General features: G+C 48.1%; 1 protein-coding gene across 3 annotated transcripts in view; it reads left to right on the forward strand.

Moving 5' to 3' along the window:
* The first annotated feature begins 6,029 nt into the window (after positions 1 to 6,029).
* USP48 (ubiquitin specific peptidase 48) overlaps positions 6,030 to 15,119 on the forward strand; it is a 111,937-nt gene continuing 102,847 nt past the window's right edge. For all 3 annotated transcript variants that reach the window (XM_033227934.1, XM_033227935.1, XM_033227936.1), the window contains exon 1: positions 6,030 to 6,818. In XM_033227934.1, the coding sequence (XP_033083825.1) occupies positions 6,685 to 6,818 (134 nt within the window). In that variant the 5' untranslated portion in view covers positions 6,030 to 6,684. The remainder of the gene's footprint in view (positions 6,819 to 15,119) is intronic.

Raw genomic sequence — 15,119 nt, forward strand, 5'->3', positions numbered from 1 at the left:
ATAAATATATAAAATAAAAATTGACTGATACAAAAGAGGGCCCAGGACAAAGGCTAGAAAAACTCCAGCATTTGTAAAACCATTATGGGAGGAAGCACTAAAGAGAGTTGAGAGTGATAGAGGCAGGAGGCAGATGAAAGCCTAGGCAGATAGGGGCGGGTCCCCATTGAAACCCCACCTCCAAGTCAAAGACAGTTTAAAGCTGAAAGTCAAGCTATAAGTCAAATCCACAGACTGGATTGAGAACCTAATCTTCCCGTTTGGCATGGTTTTCTCTGATTGATCCCTACCCTTCACCTGTTTCACATATACCTACCCTTCCCTAATTGGTTTTTCACCCTGTAATGCCCACCTTTGACTGGTGTCTTTTTTTTTTTTTTCAGATGGAGTCTCAATCTGTCACCCAGGCGAGAGTGCAGTGGCGTGATGGCAGCTCACTGCAACCTCCACCTCCCAGGTTCAAGCTATTCTCCTGCCTCAGCCTCCCTAGTAGCTGGGATTACAGGCGCATGCCACCATGGCCAGCTAATTTTTGTATTTTTAGTAGACACAGTGTTTCACCATGTTGGTCAGGCTGGTCTCAAACTCCTGACATTGTGATCCGCCCACCTTGGCCTCCCAAAGGCGTGAGCCACCGCGCCCAACTGATGCCTTTGTTTTAACCTTTTTTTACATACTTACAAACCAATCAGCATGCACTCCCCTATTCTGAGCCCATAAAAGCCTCACTGGGAGAGAAACCACCCCACTCCAGGTGGTTGACCACTCTCTCGTCCCGTCTCCATTGAGAGCTGTTTCGTCACTCAGTAAAATTATTCTCCTCCCTCCTGACCCTTCACTTATCAGTGTATCCTCATTCTTCTTGGATGTGGGACAAGAGCTCAAAAACCACCAAACACAGGTACAAGCTACAACACAGTTGGGCTGGGGTTAGTCCTGTGCACAAGCCCAAGCACAAGCCATGTATGGCCCAGTAGGCTGAATGGGTGGACGCCTCCTGTGGCAGGCCTGGGGCCAAGCAAGGCCCAGGCAGGGGCATCGCCAGCCAGAGGTCTCTGACTGGCAAAAGTGGCTGAGAAAAATCGTGTGTCAGAAGGAGCAGCCACTGAAGGAGGTGGAGAATCAAGAGGGACATTTCAAGATGGCAGGAGTGGTCATCTGTGCTGGTGACTGCAGAGAGCTGAGGCCGGAGAGAAGACCACTGAATTTGGTAACATGGAAGTCATGGTAACCTTGATAAACAATCTGTAGAGGAGTGACAAGGTCATAGGCCAAACTAGAGTTGGTTGATGAGTACATAGCAGATGAGGAAGCCAAAAGGGTGTAGACCTGTGCCATCTACTAGGGTAGCCACTTGCCATATATGGCTATTGAGCACTTGAAATGTGGCTCCTGTGAACTGAGATGAGCTGTAAGTGCAAAATACACACCAGAGTTCCAAAACTTAGTGTGGAAAAAAGAATGTAGAATATCCATTAGTCTTTGTATAACACTGAAAAATATTGATTACATGTGGAAATATAAATATTCTGAATATACTAAAGATTTTTTTTTTTTTTTTGAGACAAGGTCTCACTCTCTCACTCAGGCTGGAGTGCAGTGGTGTGATCTTAGCTCACTGCAACCTCTGCCTCCCAGGCTCAAGTGATCTTCCCACCTCAGCCTCCTGAGTAGCTGGGACTATAGGGGCACGCCACCACAACCAGCTAACTTTTGTATTTCTTGTAGAGAGACAGGGTTTTGCCATGTTGCCTCGAACATTTCACTATGCTGGTCCGAACTCCTGGGCTCAAGCAATCTACCTGCCTTGGCCTCCCAAAGTGCTAGGATTACAGGCATGAGCCATCAAGTTAAAGATATATTTTTTTTAATTTTTATTTTTCGAGACAGAGTCTCGCTCTGTCACCCAGGGTGGAGTGCAGTGGCACAATCTCAGCTCACTGCAAACTCTGCCACCCAGGTTCAAGTGATTTTTCTGCCTCAGCCTCCCAAGTAGCTGGGACTACAGGCATACATGCCTGGCCAAATTATAGCATAAGTGAATGCTAATGAGAATGATCCAGTAGAGACTGAAAAACTCATGATGCAGAAGCAACATATCCCCTCGAGACTCAGACTCACACCTGCTTTCCTGACATGGATGTCCCTGACTCACTGGAAACGCAGTATATTCAAAACTGTAATTACCTTCCTTCTTTTTTTTCTGAGACAGAGTTTCGCTCTTGTGACCCAGGCTGGAGTGTGATGGCACAATCTCGGCTCACTGCAACCTTCACCTCCTGGGTTCAAGCGATTCTCCTGTCTCAGCCTCCCAAGCCACTGGGATTACAGGTGCCTGCCACCACGCCTGGCTAACTTTTGTATTTTTAGTAGAGACGGGGTTTGCCTCATGTTTGCCAGTCTGGTCTCGAACTTCTGACCTCAGGTGATCTGCCTATCTCGGCCTCCCAAAGTGCTGGATTACAAGTGTGAGCCACCGTGCCTGGCCGAAATCATCATCTTTCTAAATCTGCTCCTTCTTTGGTGTTGCTATCTCATTTGGTAGAAATTCTACCTAATTATCCAATTTAAAAAACTGCCATATAGTAGTGTCTTCACGGTGAATGATAGTCACAATTTCATTATGTACTAAGCGAAGCAAGGGATCACACAGGGAGCTGCAGGTACCGAGGAAAGGGGTGTGACCAGACTTGAAGGTCAAATATCAGAAAGGTGAAGAGATACCAGACAGGCCAACATCATCAAGCTACAGCAAGTCCTCATTCTGTCTGAGGTGTTTGAACCAGAGTGACTCTATCTTGAATAGGGGCTGGGTAAAATAAGGCTGAGACCTACTGGGCTGCATTCCCAGGAGGTTACGGCATTTTTTTTTTTTTTTTTTTGAGACTGAGTCTCCCACCGTTGCCTGGGATGGAGTGCAATGCCGCAATCTCAGCTCACTATAACCTCCGCCTCCTGTGTTCAAGCGATTGTCCTGCATCAGCCTCCCGAGTAACTGGGATTACAGGTGCCCGCCACCACGCCCGGCTAATTTTTATATTTTTAGTAGAGCCAGCGTTTCACTATGTTGGCCAGGCTAGTCTCAAACTCCTGACCTCAGGTGATCTGCCCACCTTGGCCTCCCAAAGTGCTGGGATTACAGGCGTGAGCCACCGTGCCTGGCGTAAGGCATTCTTAGACACAGGATGAGATATGAGGTCTGCATAAGATAAAGGTCATAAAGACGTTGCTGATAAAACAGAATGCAGTAAAAGTAAGGGAGGAGACTACCCCTCATATTGTCTTATGCCCAATTTCTGCCTCCAAAGAAAGAAGAAGTAAAAACTAAAAGGCAGGCCGGGTGCAGTGGCTCAAGCCTGTAATCCCAGCACTTTGGGAGGCCAAGACGGGCGGATCACGAGGTCAGGAGATCGAGACCATCCTGGCTAACACGGTGAAACCCCGTCTCTACTAAAAATACAAAAACTAGCCGGGCGAGGTGGCGGGCGCCTGTAGTCCCAGCTACTCGGGAGGCTGAGGCAGGAGAATGGCGTAAACCCGGGAGGCGGAGCTTGCAGTGAGCTGAGATCCGGCCACTGCACTCCAGTCCGGGCGACAGAGCGAGACTCTGCCTCAAAAAAAAAAAAAAAAAAAACTAAAAGGCAGAAATGAAATCCACAGGCAGACAGCCCGGTGCTGCACCCTGGCCTGGTAGTTAAAGATCGACCCCTGACCTAATTGATTCTGTTATCTATAGATTACAGACATATAGAAATGCACTGTGAGGCCGGGCGCGGTGGCTCAAGCCTGTAATCCCAGCACTTTGGGAGGCCGAGACGGGCGGATCACGAGGTCAGGAGATCGAGACCATCCTGACTAACACGGTGAAACCCCGTCTCTACTAAAAACACAAAAAAACTAGCCGGGCGAGGTGGCGGGCGCCTGTAGTCCCAGCTACTCGGGAGGCTGAGGCAGGAGAATGGCGTAAACCCAAATCCCTATCTTGTTTTGTTCCGATCTAATTACCAGCGCATGTGGCCCCCAGTCACATACCCCCTGCTTGCTCAATCAATCACGACCCTCTCACATGCACCCCCTTAGAGTTGTGAGCCCTGAAAGGGACAGGAATTACTCACTCAGAGAGCTCGGCTCTTGAGACAGAAGTCTTGCTGGTGCCCCCGGCCGAATAAACCCCTTCGTTCTTTAACTCGGTGTCGGAGGAGTTTTGTCTGCATCTTGTCCTGCTACAAAAGAAGTCGGTCAAAACCTACCAAAACCAAGATGGCCATGAGAGTGACCTCTGGTCATCCTCACTGCTTATGATATGCTAATTATTATACATTAGCATGCTAAAAGACATACCCACCAGTGCATGACAGTTTACAAATGCCATGGCAGCATCAGGAAGTTACCCTATATGGTCTTAAAAGGGGAGGAGGCCAGGCGCAGTGGCTCACACCTGTAATTCCAGCACTTTGAGAGGCCGAGGTGGGCAGATCACCTGAGGTCAGGAGTTTGAGACCAGCCTGGCCAACATAGTGAAACCCTGTCTCTACTAAAAATACAAAAATTAGCCGGGCGTGGTGGTGGGCACCTGTAATCCAGCTACTCAGGAGGCTGAGGCAGGACAATCGCCTGGCCAACACAGTGAAACCCTGTCTCTACTAAAAAATAGAAAAAAAATTAGCCGGGCGTGGTGGCAAAGGCCTGTAATCCTAGCTACTTGTGAGGTTGAGGCAGGAGAATTGCTTGAACCTGGGAGGCGGAGGTTGCAGTGAGCCCAGACCACACCATTGCACTCCAGCCTGGGCAACAAGAGCAAAACTCCGTCTCACAAAAAAAAAAAAAAAAAAAAAAAAAAAAAAAAAAGACTCTTCTCTGCCTCACTACACAAAATGCGAATCTCTATTATAGCACTCAATAGCTTTACATCTTCAGTGGGTACCTTGAATAAAGGCAAGGTCTTCCTTTCAAGCCATAACTCTCACCTGTCCCTGTCTCAGAAATTGTGGCCCTCTCACGCCAAGCTTTTCTCTTCTGTGCCTTTGCACCTTGTGGTTCTTCTGAAATGGTGTCTTCCGTCTGTCCTGGCTAAGTCAAACTCATCTGTTAAAGGTGGGCTTCGGGATTACTTCTGGGAAGCCTTTGCTCAAGTACCCCAAAGCCTCCCAAGACTGGGATGGGGATCTTTGTACTTCTACTGCTCACTCCCTAATCCACCTCCAGGGGCAGGGACCACATCTTACTTTCTTCCTGCCTTCAGTGAATTTTTTTTTTTTTTTTTTGAGACGGAGTTTTACTCTTGTTGCCCAGGTTCGTGTGCAATGGTGTGATCTCGGCTAACCGCAACCTCCGTCTCCCGGGTTCAAGTGATTCTCCTGCCTCAGCCTCCCGAGTAGCTGGGATTACAAGCATAAGCGACACGCCTGGCTAATTTTGTCTTTTCAGTAGAGACGGGGTTTCTTCATGTTGGTCATGCTGATCTCGAACTCCTAACCTCAGGTGATCCGCCCACCTCGGCCTCCCAAAGTGGTGGGATTACAGGCGTGAGTCCCCGTGCCCTGCACAGTGAATGTTTATCTGAAGAATTCAGCCTAAGGTTTTCCAGCGGGCAAGCAGTTGAGTCAGAAATTAGCGTTTAGATTCTGGCAGGGCTCTAATTCAAATGCAAAATTCTTAAATATCCTCACTTTAGTAGAGTTCTTTACAGTTTGCAAAACAATTCTCATACAGCTACTCTTTATGTCCTGGGGCAGGCAGGAGTCGCAGAAAGGAAATGTTTTAAACCAGGAGCTAGAGAGGAACGAGAAAATCCTGGCATAGAGATAACAGTTTTGACAAGGGAGCCAACAGCAAGCATGACCTTGCTGACGAGAGAAACTCCACCCTGGCACCTCGGATCCCCGCCTGCATAGTCTGCGGCGCACCGAGCCCTCCCACCTCGAAGACTACGAATCCCAGCATGCCTCACAGTGAGTGACAGGACGCAGGGCATGCCGGGACACGTAGTCCCACCCCAGCACAGGAAAAGGTTAGAACGTCCTATGACGTCAGGAGGGCTCGGGAAAGGGGTTCGGAACCGCTCCAGGCTCAAGTTAAATCTCCCTCTAAAGAGCCGACCCTGGTTTCTTTGGCGACTCGGTTTTGACCCTAAACAGGTCACACTCCACAGTCTGGACGGGCCTATGGTGTGTGCTGAGTAGCCTCTAGCGTGAAAACTTCATGGTTAAAAGGGAAGTACTGGAGCCAAGAACTAGTTTTCGAGGCACTGGTTTGTTAGAGTAGTGGTACGTAGGGTGCCGCCCTGAACGGGGGCTGAGACGCTGCTTTTTCAGCAGCACCAGTGAGGACGTGGCAAGACTGCCTCGGACGTACGCTTCCTCTTCCTCAGCCCGTCGGGTTAGGGGCGCGGGAGGCGCAGAGGCTGCTGGGAACGCGCATGCGCCTAGCGCGGTGGGGAGTCCACCTTTAACGTCCGCGGGCGCGGGGTGTGTCGGGTGTCGACGGCGGCGCTTTGCGGCTGGTCGTGCGGGTCGGGCGCGGGCGGGCGCGGCGGTAGTGGCGCGCACAGGTGATTGACTGGCCAGCTGCCTGAGGGAGCGCCGGGTCCTCCTCGCTGGCAGGTGGCGGAGCCCATTGGGGCGGCGGTGCAGACCGCGGCGGCGGCGGCGGTCTGGCTCGGGAGGCGTTCCTGGGGCCAAGGCCATGGCCCCGCGGCTGCAGCTGGAGAAGGCGGCCTGGCGCTGGGCGGAGACGGTGCGGCCCGAGGAGGTGTCGCAGGAGCACATCGAGACCGCTTACCGCATCTGGTTGGAGCCCTGCATTCGCGGCGTGTGCAGGTGAGGCCCGCGCACCGCGCCTCGCGGGCCCCTTGCGCCGGACCTTGGAAAGCCGGGGCGGGGTGGGGGGAAGGAAGACGGCCAGCCCTTTGCGTACATTTGGGAGGCGCAAGCCGAGCGAGGTGGAGTTTTTCCTTTTGCGCCGTCTGCGCGACCTGGGAAACGCAGCCTTCCCAGGCTGTGCGCGGAGGTGATGCTGGCCAAAGCACTTTAGGAAGGTTTGGGTTCCCATCCGGAAGATGGCGGTGGAGATGAAGGCAGGAGCCGAGAGCTTAGCAAGCGTTGATGGCTGGGGTATCTTGGCCACATCACGGCTCTTTCGTTTGTAAAAAGGAACTTTGAAAGTGAGCTTAATCACAGTGTATCTTGTTGGTGTTGACACCGAAGGCCTGATCATCTTAGTATTATTTTTGGAGAGGGCAGCTTTAGAAAAAACTGTGGTCAGCCTACGTCATCGATACCCTGCACCCCCGTTGACCTTCCCTCACTCGTTAATCTAGTTTTTTTTTTTTTTTTTTTTTAGCTTTGCTTTGGTCGTTCTGGTTTGACACCACTTTACCGAGTACCAAGTTTGAGCTGTGATAGTGCTGTCCTTCACGTCTGCCCCGCCCTTGAACCTTGCCTTTCCTTAACCCCCTCTTGTAGATTGAATCCTTAGGCTTTGCTCCCGTTTGTTCCCTTTTTTCCACCTTGTAACGTGGGAACTATTAGTTTTTGTTTCAGAACGTTGTTGAAATTGACTTGGCCAAGCCGGGCATGCTCAGTAGCCGTCTTTCGGCAGGCATTTAGGAAATGCTTTCTGGAGTTTTTACATTCCGCTGGGGGATCCTGAAGGAATGGAAGTATGGTCTCGGGCTTTGGAGCTTAAAGTCTAGTCTGAGACGTGAAATAAGTTAGGGAGTTTCTATAAAGCAAACGAACAAGTCCAAGCTCTGGGCGTCTGTCTCACAAGGAGGGTAAATCTTACTTTAACAGTAAGTTCTGGAATGACTGAAGCCTGTGTATAATAGAAATAATCAAGCTTCAGTCAGTTTCTCAACATAATTAGTTTCCAGACTAACCAAATAATGTAAACTCTTAATAGTTCTGGTTGTTTGTGAGCCAGGGTCTCACTCTGTCACCCAGGCTGGAGTGCAGTGGCACAAGCTCAGCTCACTGTAACCTCCACTTCCCTGGCTCAAGTGATCCTCCCACCTCAGCCTCCCGAGTAGCTGGAATGAGAGGCATGGGCCACCACGCCCGACTCAATTTTATATTTTTAGTAGAGACGGGTTTTCGCCATGTTGGCCAGGCTGGTCTTGAGCTCTGGGCTCAAGCGATCTGCCCACCTCCTCTGGGATTACAGGCGTGAGCCAGCATGCTGGGCCAATAGAGAGAGAGAGAGAGAGAGAGAGAGAGAGAATTTATTTATTTATTGAGATAGTGTTTCGCTCTTGTTGCTCAGGCTGAAGTGCAATGGCGCGATCTCAGCTCACTGCAACCTCTACCTCCCTGGTTCAAGCGATTCTCCTGCCTCAGCCTCCTAAATAGCTGGGATTACAGGCATGCACCATCATGTCCGGCTAATTTTTTTTTTTTTTTTTTTTTTTTTTTAGTAGAGACAGGTTTCTCCATGTTGGTCAGGCTGGTCTCGAAATCCTGACCTCAGGTAATTTGCCTGCCTTGGCCTCCCAAAGTGCTGGGATTCCAGGCGTGAGCCACTGCCCACCTGGCCGATACTTTTTCTTTCTTTTTTTTTTTTTTCCAAGACAGCGGCGTGAGACGCTGGAAAAATTTTAAAAAAGAATACATTAAAAAAATATTTTGTGTGTTTTTAGTAGAGACGGGGTTTCATTGTGTTAGCCAGGATGGTCTCGATCTCCTGACCTCGTAATCCACCCGCCTCGGCCTCCTAAAGTGCTGGGATTACAGGCGTGAGCCACACAGTTTTTAAAAGAAAAAAAGAATAGACCCGGTGCGGTGGCTCATGCCTGTAAGCCCAGCACTTTGGGAGGCCGAGACGAGCAGATCACGAGGTCAGGAGTTCGAGACCAGCCTGGCCAGCATGGTGAAACCCCCGTCTCTACAAAAAATACAAAAATTAGCCGGGCGTGGTGGCGGGCGCCTGTAATCCCAGCTACTGGGGTGGCTGAGGCAGGAGAATCGCTTGAACCTGGGAGGTGGAGGTTGCAGTGAGCCAAGATGGTGCCACTGCACTCCAGCCTGGGCAACAGGGCCAGACTTTGTCTCAAAAAAAAAAAACAAAAAAAAATTATCTTATCTTGGCCTCTGTATTCTCTGTATGTTCTGTCTCTAAATTTCCCTATTCTGGACATTTTATATAAATGGAATCCTAAAATACGTAGACTTTTGTGACTGATTTCCTTTACTTACCATGTATTTAAGGGTCATCCATGTTGTAGCATGTTTCAGCACTTCATTAAAAAAATACCTGGGAAATACATATAACAGTGTTTACCATCTTAAAGTGCACAATTCGGTGGGTTTCAATACCTTTATAGTGTTGTACAACCATCACCACTGTCTGGTTCCAGAACTTTTCATTATCCTAAAAGGAAACTGAACATCTGTTAGTCACGTCCCACTTTTCCCCCTCCCCCAGCCCCTGGCAACTGCTAATCTACTTTCTGTCTCTGGATTTTTCTATTGCTATTTCCATGGAATATTACAGCAATGGAGTTATACAGTACGTGGCCATTTGTGTCTGGTTTCACTTAGTATAATGTTTCCAAGGGTTATCCCTCCTGCAATGTGTCAGTACTTTATTCCTTACGGCTGAGTAGTATTCCATTTTATGGATGATGCCACATTTTATATAGCTCTTCATCAGTTGAGGGACATTTTGATAACTTCCAACTTTTGGTTATTTTGAGTAGGACTTCTCTGAATATTTGCATGCAAGTTTTGGTTTGAACATCCGATTTCAGTTCTTTACCTGGGAGTGGAATTACTGGGTCATACACAGTCAATTCTGTGTTTAACTTACTGAACCGTGAAACTTTTCCACAGTGGTTGTACCGATTTACGTTCCCACCAGTGACGTATGAGGGTTCAACTGCCTCATCATCCTCATAAACACGTACTATTTTCTGTTTTTCTGATTAGGCCCTCCTAGTTGGGTGTGAAGTGATACATCTTTGTGGATTTGATTTGCATTTTCCTAGTGACTAATGAGTTCAGCGTCTTTTCATGTGCTTGTTGCCTCTTTTCTTTTTATTGATCAATAATATGCCATCGGCCGGGCGTGGTGGCTTACACCTGTAATCCCAGCACTTTGGGAAGCTGAGGCGGGCAGATTACGGGGTCAGGAGATCGAGACCATGCTGGCTAACACAGTGAAACCCCCGTCTCTACTAAAGAATACAAAAAATTAGCCGGGCGTGGTGGCGAGTGCCTGTAGTCCCAGCAGCTCGGGAGGCTGGGGCAGGAGAATGGCATGAACCCGGAAGGCAGAGCTTGCAGTGAGCCGGATCGCGCCACTGCACTCCAGCCTGGGCGACAGAGCGAGACTCTGTCTCAAAAAAAAAAAGTAATAACAGTATGCCATCATATCTCTGTATCTACCACATTTTTTATTTGCATTCATCTGCTGATAGACATTTGGGTTGTACTTTTTGGTTATTATGAATAATGTTGCTATGAACGTTCATGTAGTAGTTTTTATGTGGGCATTTGTTTTTATTTCTCTTGATTATAGAACTGGAAGTGGGATTGTTGGGTTGTGTGGTAACTTTTAGCTCTATTATTATTATTATTATTATTTTTTGAGACAGAGTCTCTCTCTGTTGCCCAGGCTGGAGTGTAGTGGTGACATCTCAGCTCACTGCAACCTCCGCCTCCTAGGTTCAAGCGATTCTCGTGCCTCAGCCTCCCAGTCGCTGGGCTTACAGGTGCCCACCACCACACCCGGCTAATTTTTTGTATTTTTTAGTAGAGACTGGGTTTCGCCAAGTTGGCCATGCTGGTCTTGAACTCCTGATCTCGGGTGATCCACCCACCTCGGCCTCCCAGAGTGCTGAGATTACAGGCTTGAGCCACCTCACCCAGCACTTTTAACTTTTACTTATTTATTTTTTAAATTGAAGTCTCACTCTGTAACCCAGACTGGATTGCAGTGCAATCATGGCTCACTGCAGCCTTGAACTCCTGGGCTCAAGGAATCCTCCCGCCTCAGCCTCCTGCCACTACAGGCGCATGCCACAACACGTGGCTAATTAAAAAAATTTTTTTTGCCAGGTGTGGTAGCTCACGCCTGTAATCCCAGCACGTTGGGAGGCCGACGCAGGCGGATCACGAGGTCAGGAGATCGAGACCATCCTGGCCAACATGGTGAAACCCTGTCTCTACTAAAAATACAAAAAGTTAGCCAGGCATGGTGGTGGATGCCTGTAGTCCCAGCTACTCAGGAGGCTGAGGCAGGAGAATGGCATGAACCTGGGAGGCGGAGCTTGCAGTGAGCCAAGATTGCACTACTGCATCACTCCAGCCTGGGTGACAGAGTGAGACTCAAAAAAAAAAAAAAAAAAAAAAATTTTTTTTTGTGGAAATGGAGTCCCACTTTAGTGCCCAGGCTGATCTTGAACTCCTTGCTTCAAGTGATCCTCCTGCCTTGGCCCCCTAAAATGCTGCGCTTGCATGAGTTCATGGCCTTTTTTTTTTGGCTTTTTTTTTTTTTTTTTTTAATATGAGGGTCTTGCTATGTTGTATAGGCTGTCCTTGAACTCCCGGGCTCAGTCAATCCTCCTGCCTCAGCTTCCCTGGTAGCTGGGACTATAGGCACGAACTACCATGCCTGTGTTTAATATTTTGAGGAATTATCAGGTTGCTTTCCAGAGTGGCTACGCTATTTTCCATATTCACAAGCAGTGTGTGAGGATTCCAATTGCTGCATGTCCCTGTACTTGTTACTGCCTTTTTTCTTTTAGCTATCCTAGTGGGTGTGAAGTGGTGTCTTTTATGTTTTGATTTGCATTTCATTGATGAGTAATCATATTAAACATCTTTTTGTGTACTTATTGGCCATGCATACATCTTTTTTGGAGAGATGTCTGTTTAAATCCTTTGCATGCTTTTAAATTGAGTTACCTTTTTTTTTTTTTTTGAGGCGGAGTCTCACTCTGTCGCCCCGGACTGGAGTGCAGTGGCCGGATCTCAGCTCACTGCAAGCTCCGCCTCCTGGGTTTACGCCATTCTCCTGCCTCAGCCTCCCGAGTAGCTGGGACTACAGGCGCCCGCCACTTCGCCCAGCTAGTTTTTGTATTTTTAGTAGAGACGGGGTTTCACCGTGTTAGCCAGGATGGTCTCGATCTCCTGACCTCGTGATCCGCCCGTCTCGGCCTCCCAAAGTGCTGGGATTACAGGCTTGAGCCACCGCGCCCGGCCTGAGTTACCTTTTTATTATTGAGTTGTGATCTTGTTTTGGTCTTGTTTTTGTTTTGTTTTTTTTGAGACGGAATCTCGCTCTGTCACCCAGGCTAGAGTGCAGTGGTGCCATCTCGGCTCACTGCAACCACCACCTCCCAGGTTCAAGTGATTCTCCTGCCTCAGCCTCCCGAATAGCTGGAACTACAGGCTCACACCACCACGCCTAGCTAATTTTTTTTTGGTATATTTAGTGGAGACGGGGTTTCACCATGCTGTCCAGGCTGGTCATAAATTCCTGACCTTGTGATACGCCTACCTCAGCCTCCCAAAGTGCTAGGATTACAGGCATGAGCCACTGCATCCGGCTGAGTTGTGTTCTTTATATATACTGCATGTAAGTCCCTTATTAGATACATGATTTGGAAATATTTTTTCTAATTTCTGTGGCTTTTAATTTTATTGGTGGTATCATTTTCAGTACAAAAGCTTTTAATGTTGATGTAGTCCAATTTCTTTTTCTTCTCCATCTTCTTATTCTTATTAATGAAGCAGGGTCTTACTTTGTTGCCCAGCCTTGAGAGCAGTGGTGTGATCGTAGCCCACTGTAGCCTTAAACTCCTGGGCTCAAGTGATCTTTTTGCCTCAACATCCCCAGTAGGTACAACTGCAGGTTGTACCACCACACCCAGCTAATTGTTTTGGTATTTTTTGTAGAGTTGGGGTCTTGCTATGTTACCCAGGCTGACCTTGAACCTTTAGCCTCAAGCAGTCCTGCTTCAGCTTCCCAGAGTACTGGGATTACAGGTGTGAACTACCTGGCCCCAACATTGTACTATTTCTTTGATGCTTTTGGTCTTGTAAGAAGCCACACCTCACCCAAGGTTTGAGCAGTTTTAATTAATGAATTAGTTAATTTTATGAGACAAAGTCTGGCTCTGTTGCCCAGACTGGAGTACAGTGGTGCAGTCTTAGCCCAGTGCGACCTCTGCCTCCCAGGGACTTCAGCCATCCTCCTACCTCAGCCTCCCAAGTAGCTGTGACTACAAGCATGCTCCACCACACTCGGCTAATTTTTGGTGGTTTTTTTTTTTTTTCAGATGGAGTCTCACTCTGTTGTCCAGGCTGGGTGTAGTGGTTCAATCTTGGCTCACTGCAACCTCTGCCTCCCGGGTTCAAGCGGTTTTCCTGCCTTAGCTTCCTGAGTAGCTGGGATTGCAGGCACCCACCACCACGCCCGGCTAATTTTTGTATTTTTAGTAGAGATGGGGTTCTGCCCTGTAGGTCAGGCTGGTCTCGAATGCCTGACCTCAGGGATCCCCCCGCCTTGGCTTCCCAAAGTGCTGGGATTACAGGCATGAGCCACTGTGCCTGGCCCTGTCAGCTTTTGTTTAGCTATCCAAAAAGCTCTCTTTCTACTCACTTTCTTCTTTTTTTTTGAGACAAGACACTATCCACTTTCTCCTTTTTTATGGAGACAGAGTCTTGCCACGTTGTCCAGGCTGGTCTCAAACTCTTGGGCTCTAGCAGTCCTACCTCCTCAGCCTCCTAAATTGCTGGGATTCCAGGCATGAGCCTTTCTCCTTTTGTTTATTTCTTCTCTTTGCAAGAAGAGATTAAATAAATAAATAGTATCACCAATATGTATTTTTCATACTTTATGCAACAATTCGTTATGAGATACCAAAGCTGAAGAATGAGGTGTTTGACCACATTCAAAGACCACATGTGTCAGGACTGTTTACATTTCTGAAAGTACTTAGGACAATCACAGGATGAAAGCAGTGTATACTAAAATCCTCTGTCTACAGAACTCTGCAAATATTGTATGTCTTGAGGGCAGACTTGTTTGCTCACAGTGAGGTCAGTGGTCAAGTAAGTTCCTGGAAGTAAAATAGTTTGGTACGGGATGTATGTTTTTCATTTTGATCCATATTGCTAAATTGCCCCTCAGAATGAGGGTTTCTCTTTATGTTTCCCTGTCAATGTGTGAGTGTCTTACATATATATCATACCCTCACCCACATAATGTGTTAGTCACACCTTTTGATCTAGTGCAAAGGGTGTCATATGTTTAATACGTATTTCTTTTATTACAGTTTCTTTTTGTTACAGTTTTTTGATATGAAATTTGTTTTGTTTTGTTTTTGAGGCGGGGGTCTTACTATGTTGCTTAGGCTGGTCTCAAACTCCTGGGCTGAAACTATCTTCCTTCCTCAGCTTCCTGAGTAGCTGGGATTACAAGTGCATGTCAGTATGCCCAGCCTTGATATGAATTTTCTTTTTTTTTTTGAGACGAGGTCTTGCTCTGTCGCCCGGGCCTGGAGTGCAGTGGCCGGATCTCAGCTCACTGCAAGCTCCGCCTCCCGGGTTTACGCCATTCTCCTGCCTCAGCCTCTCGAGTAGCTGGGACTACAGGCGCCAGCCACCTTGCCTGGCTAGCTTTTTGTATTTTTTTAGTAGAGACGGGGTTTCACCGTGTTAGCCAGGATGGTCTCAAACTCCTGACCTCGTGATCCGCCCGTCTCAGCCTCCCAAAGTGCTGGGATTACAGGCTTGAGCCACCGCGCCCGGCCATGAATTTTCAAAGACTGAATTTGCTTATATTTCCAGCCATGTATAGGAGTACAGTGTCTTGTTCTCATTAGGGAAACATCATATGGCTATTACCAAATTAAAACATTACAGAAATGTGTGAAGCACCGTAGAAAGCCAGTGTCATGCCACCTTACATCAGTGGCTTTGTAGCTCTAGTCCAAAATCCTAATGAGGGTCATGCGCGGTGGCTCACGCCTGTAATCCCAACACTTTGTTAGGCCGAGGTGGGAGGATTACTTGAGGTCAGGAGTTTGAGACCAGTCTAGTCAACATGGCAAAAACCCATTTCTACTAAATTAGCCAGGCATGGTGGCGGTATACACCTGTAATTCCAGCTACTCA

This window comes from Trachypithecus francoisi, unplaced genomic scaffold (assembly GCF_009764315.1).
Source record: "Trachypithecus francoisi isolate TF-2019V2 unplaced genomic scaffold, Tfra_2.0 Lachesis_group12, whole genome shotgun sequence".
Lineage (NCBI taxonomy): Eukaryota > Metazoa > Chordata > Mammalia > Primates > Cercopithecidae > Trachypithecus > Trachypithecus francoisi.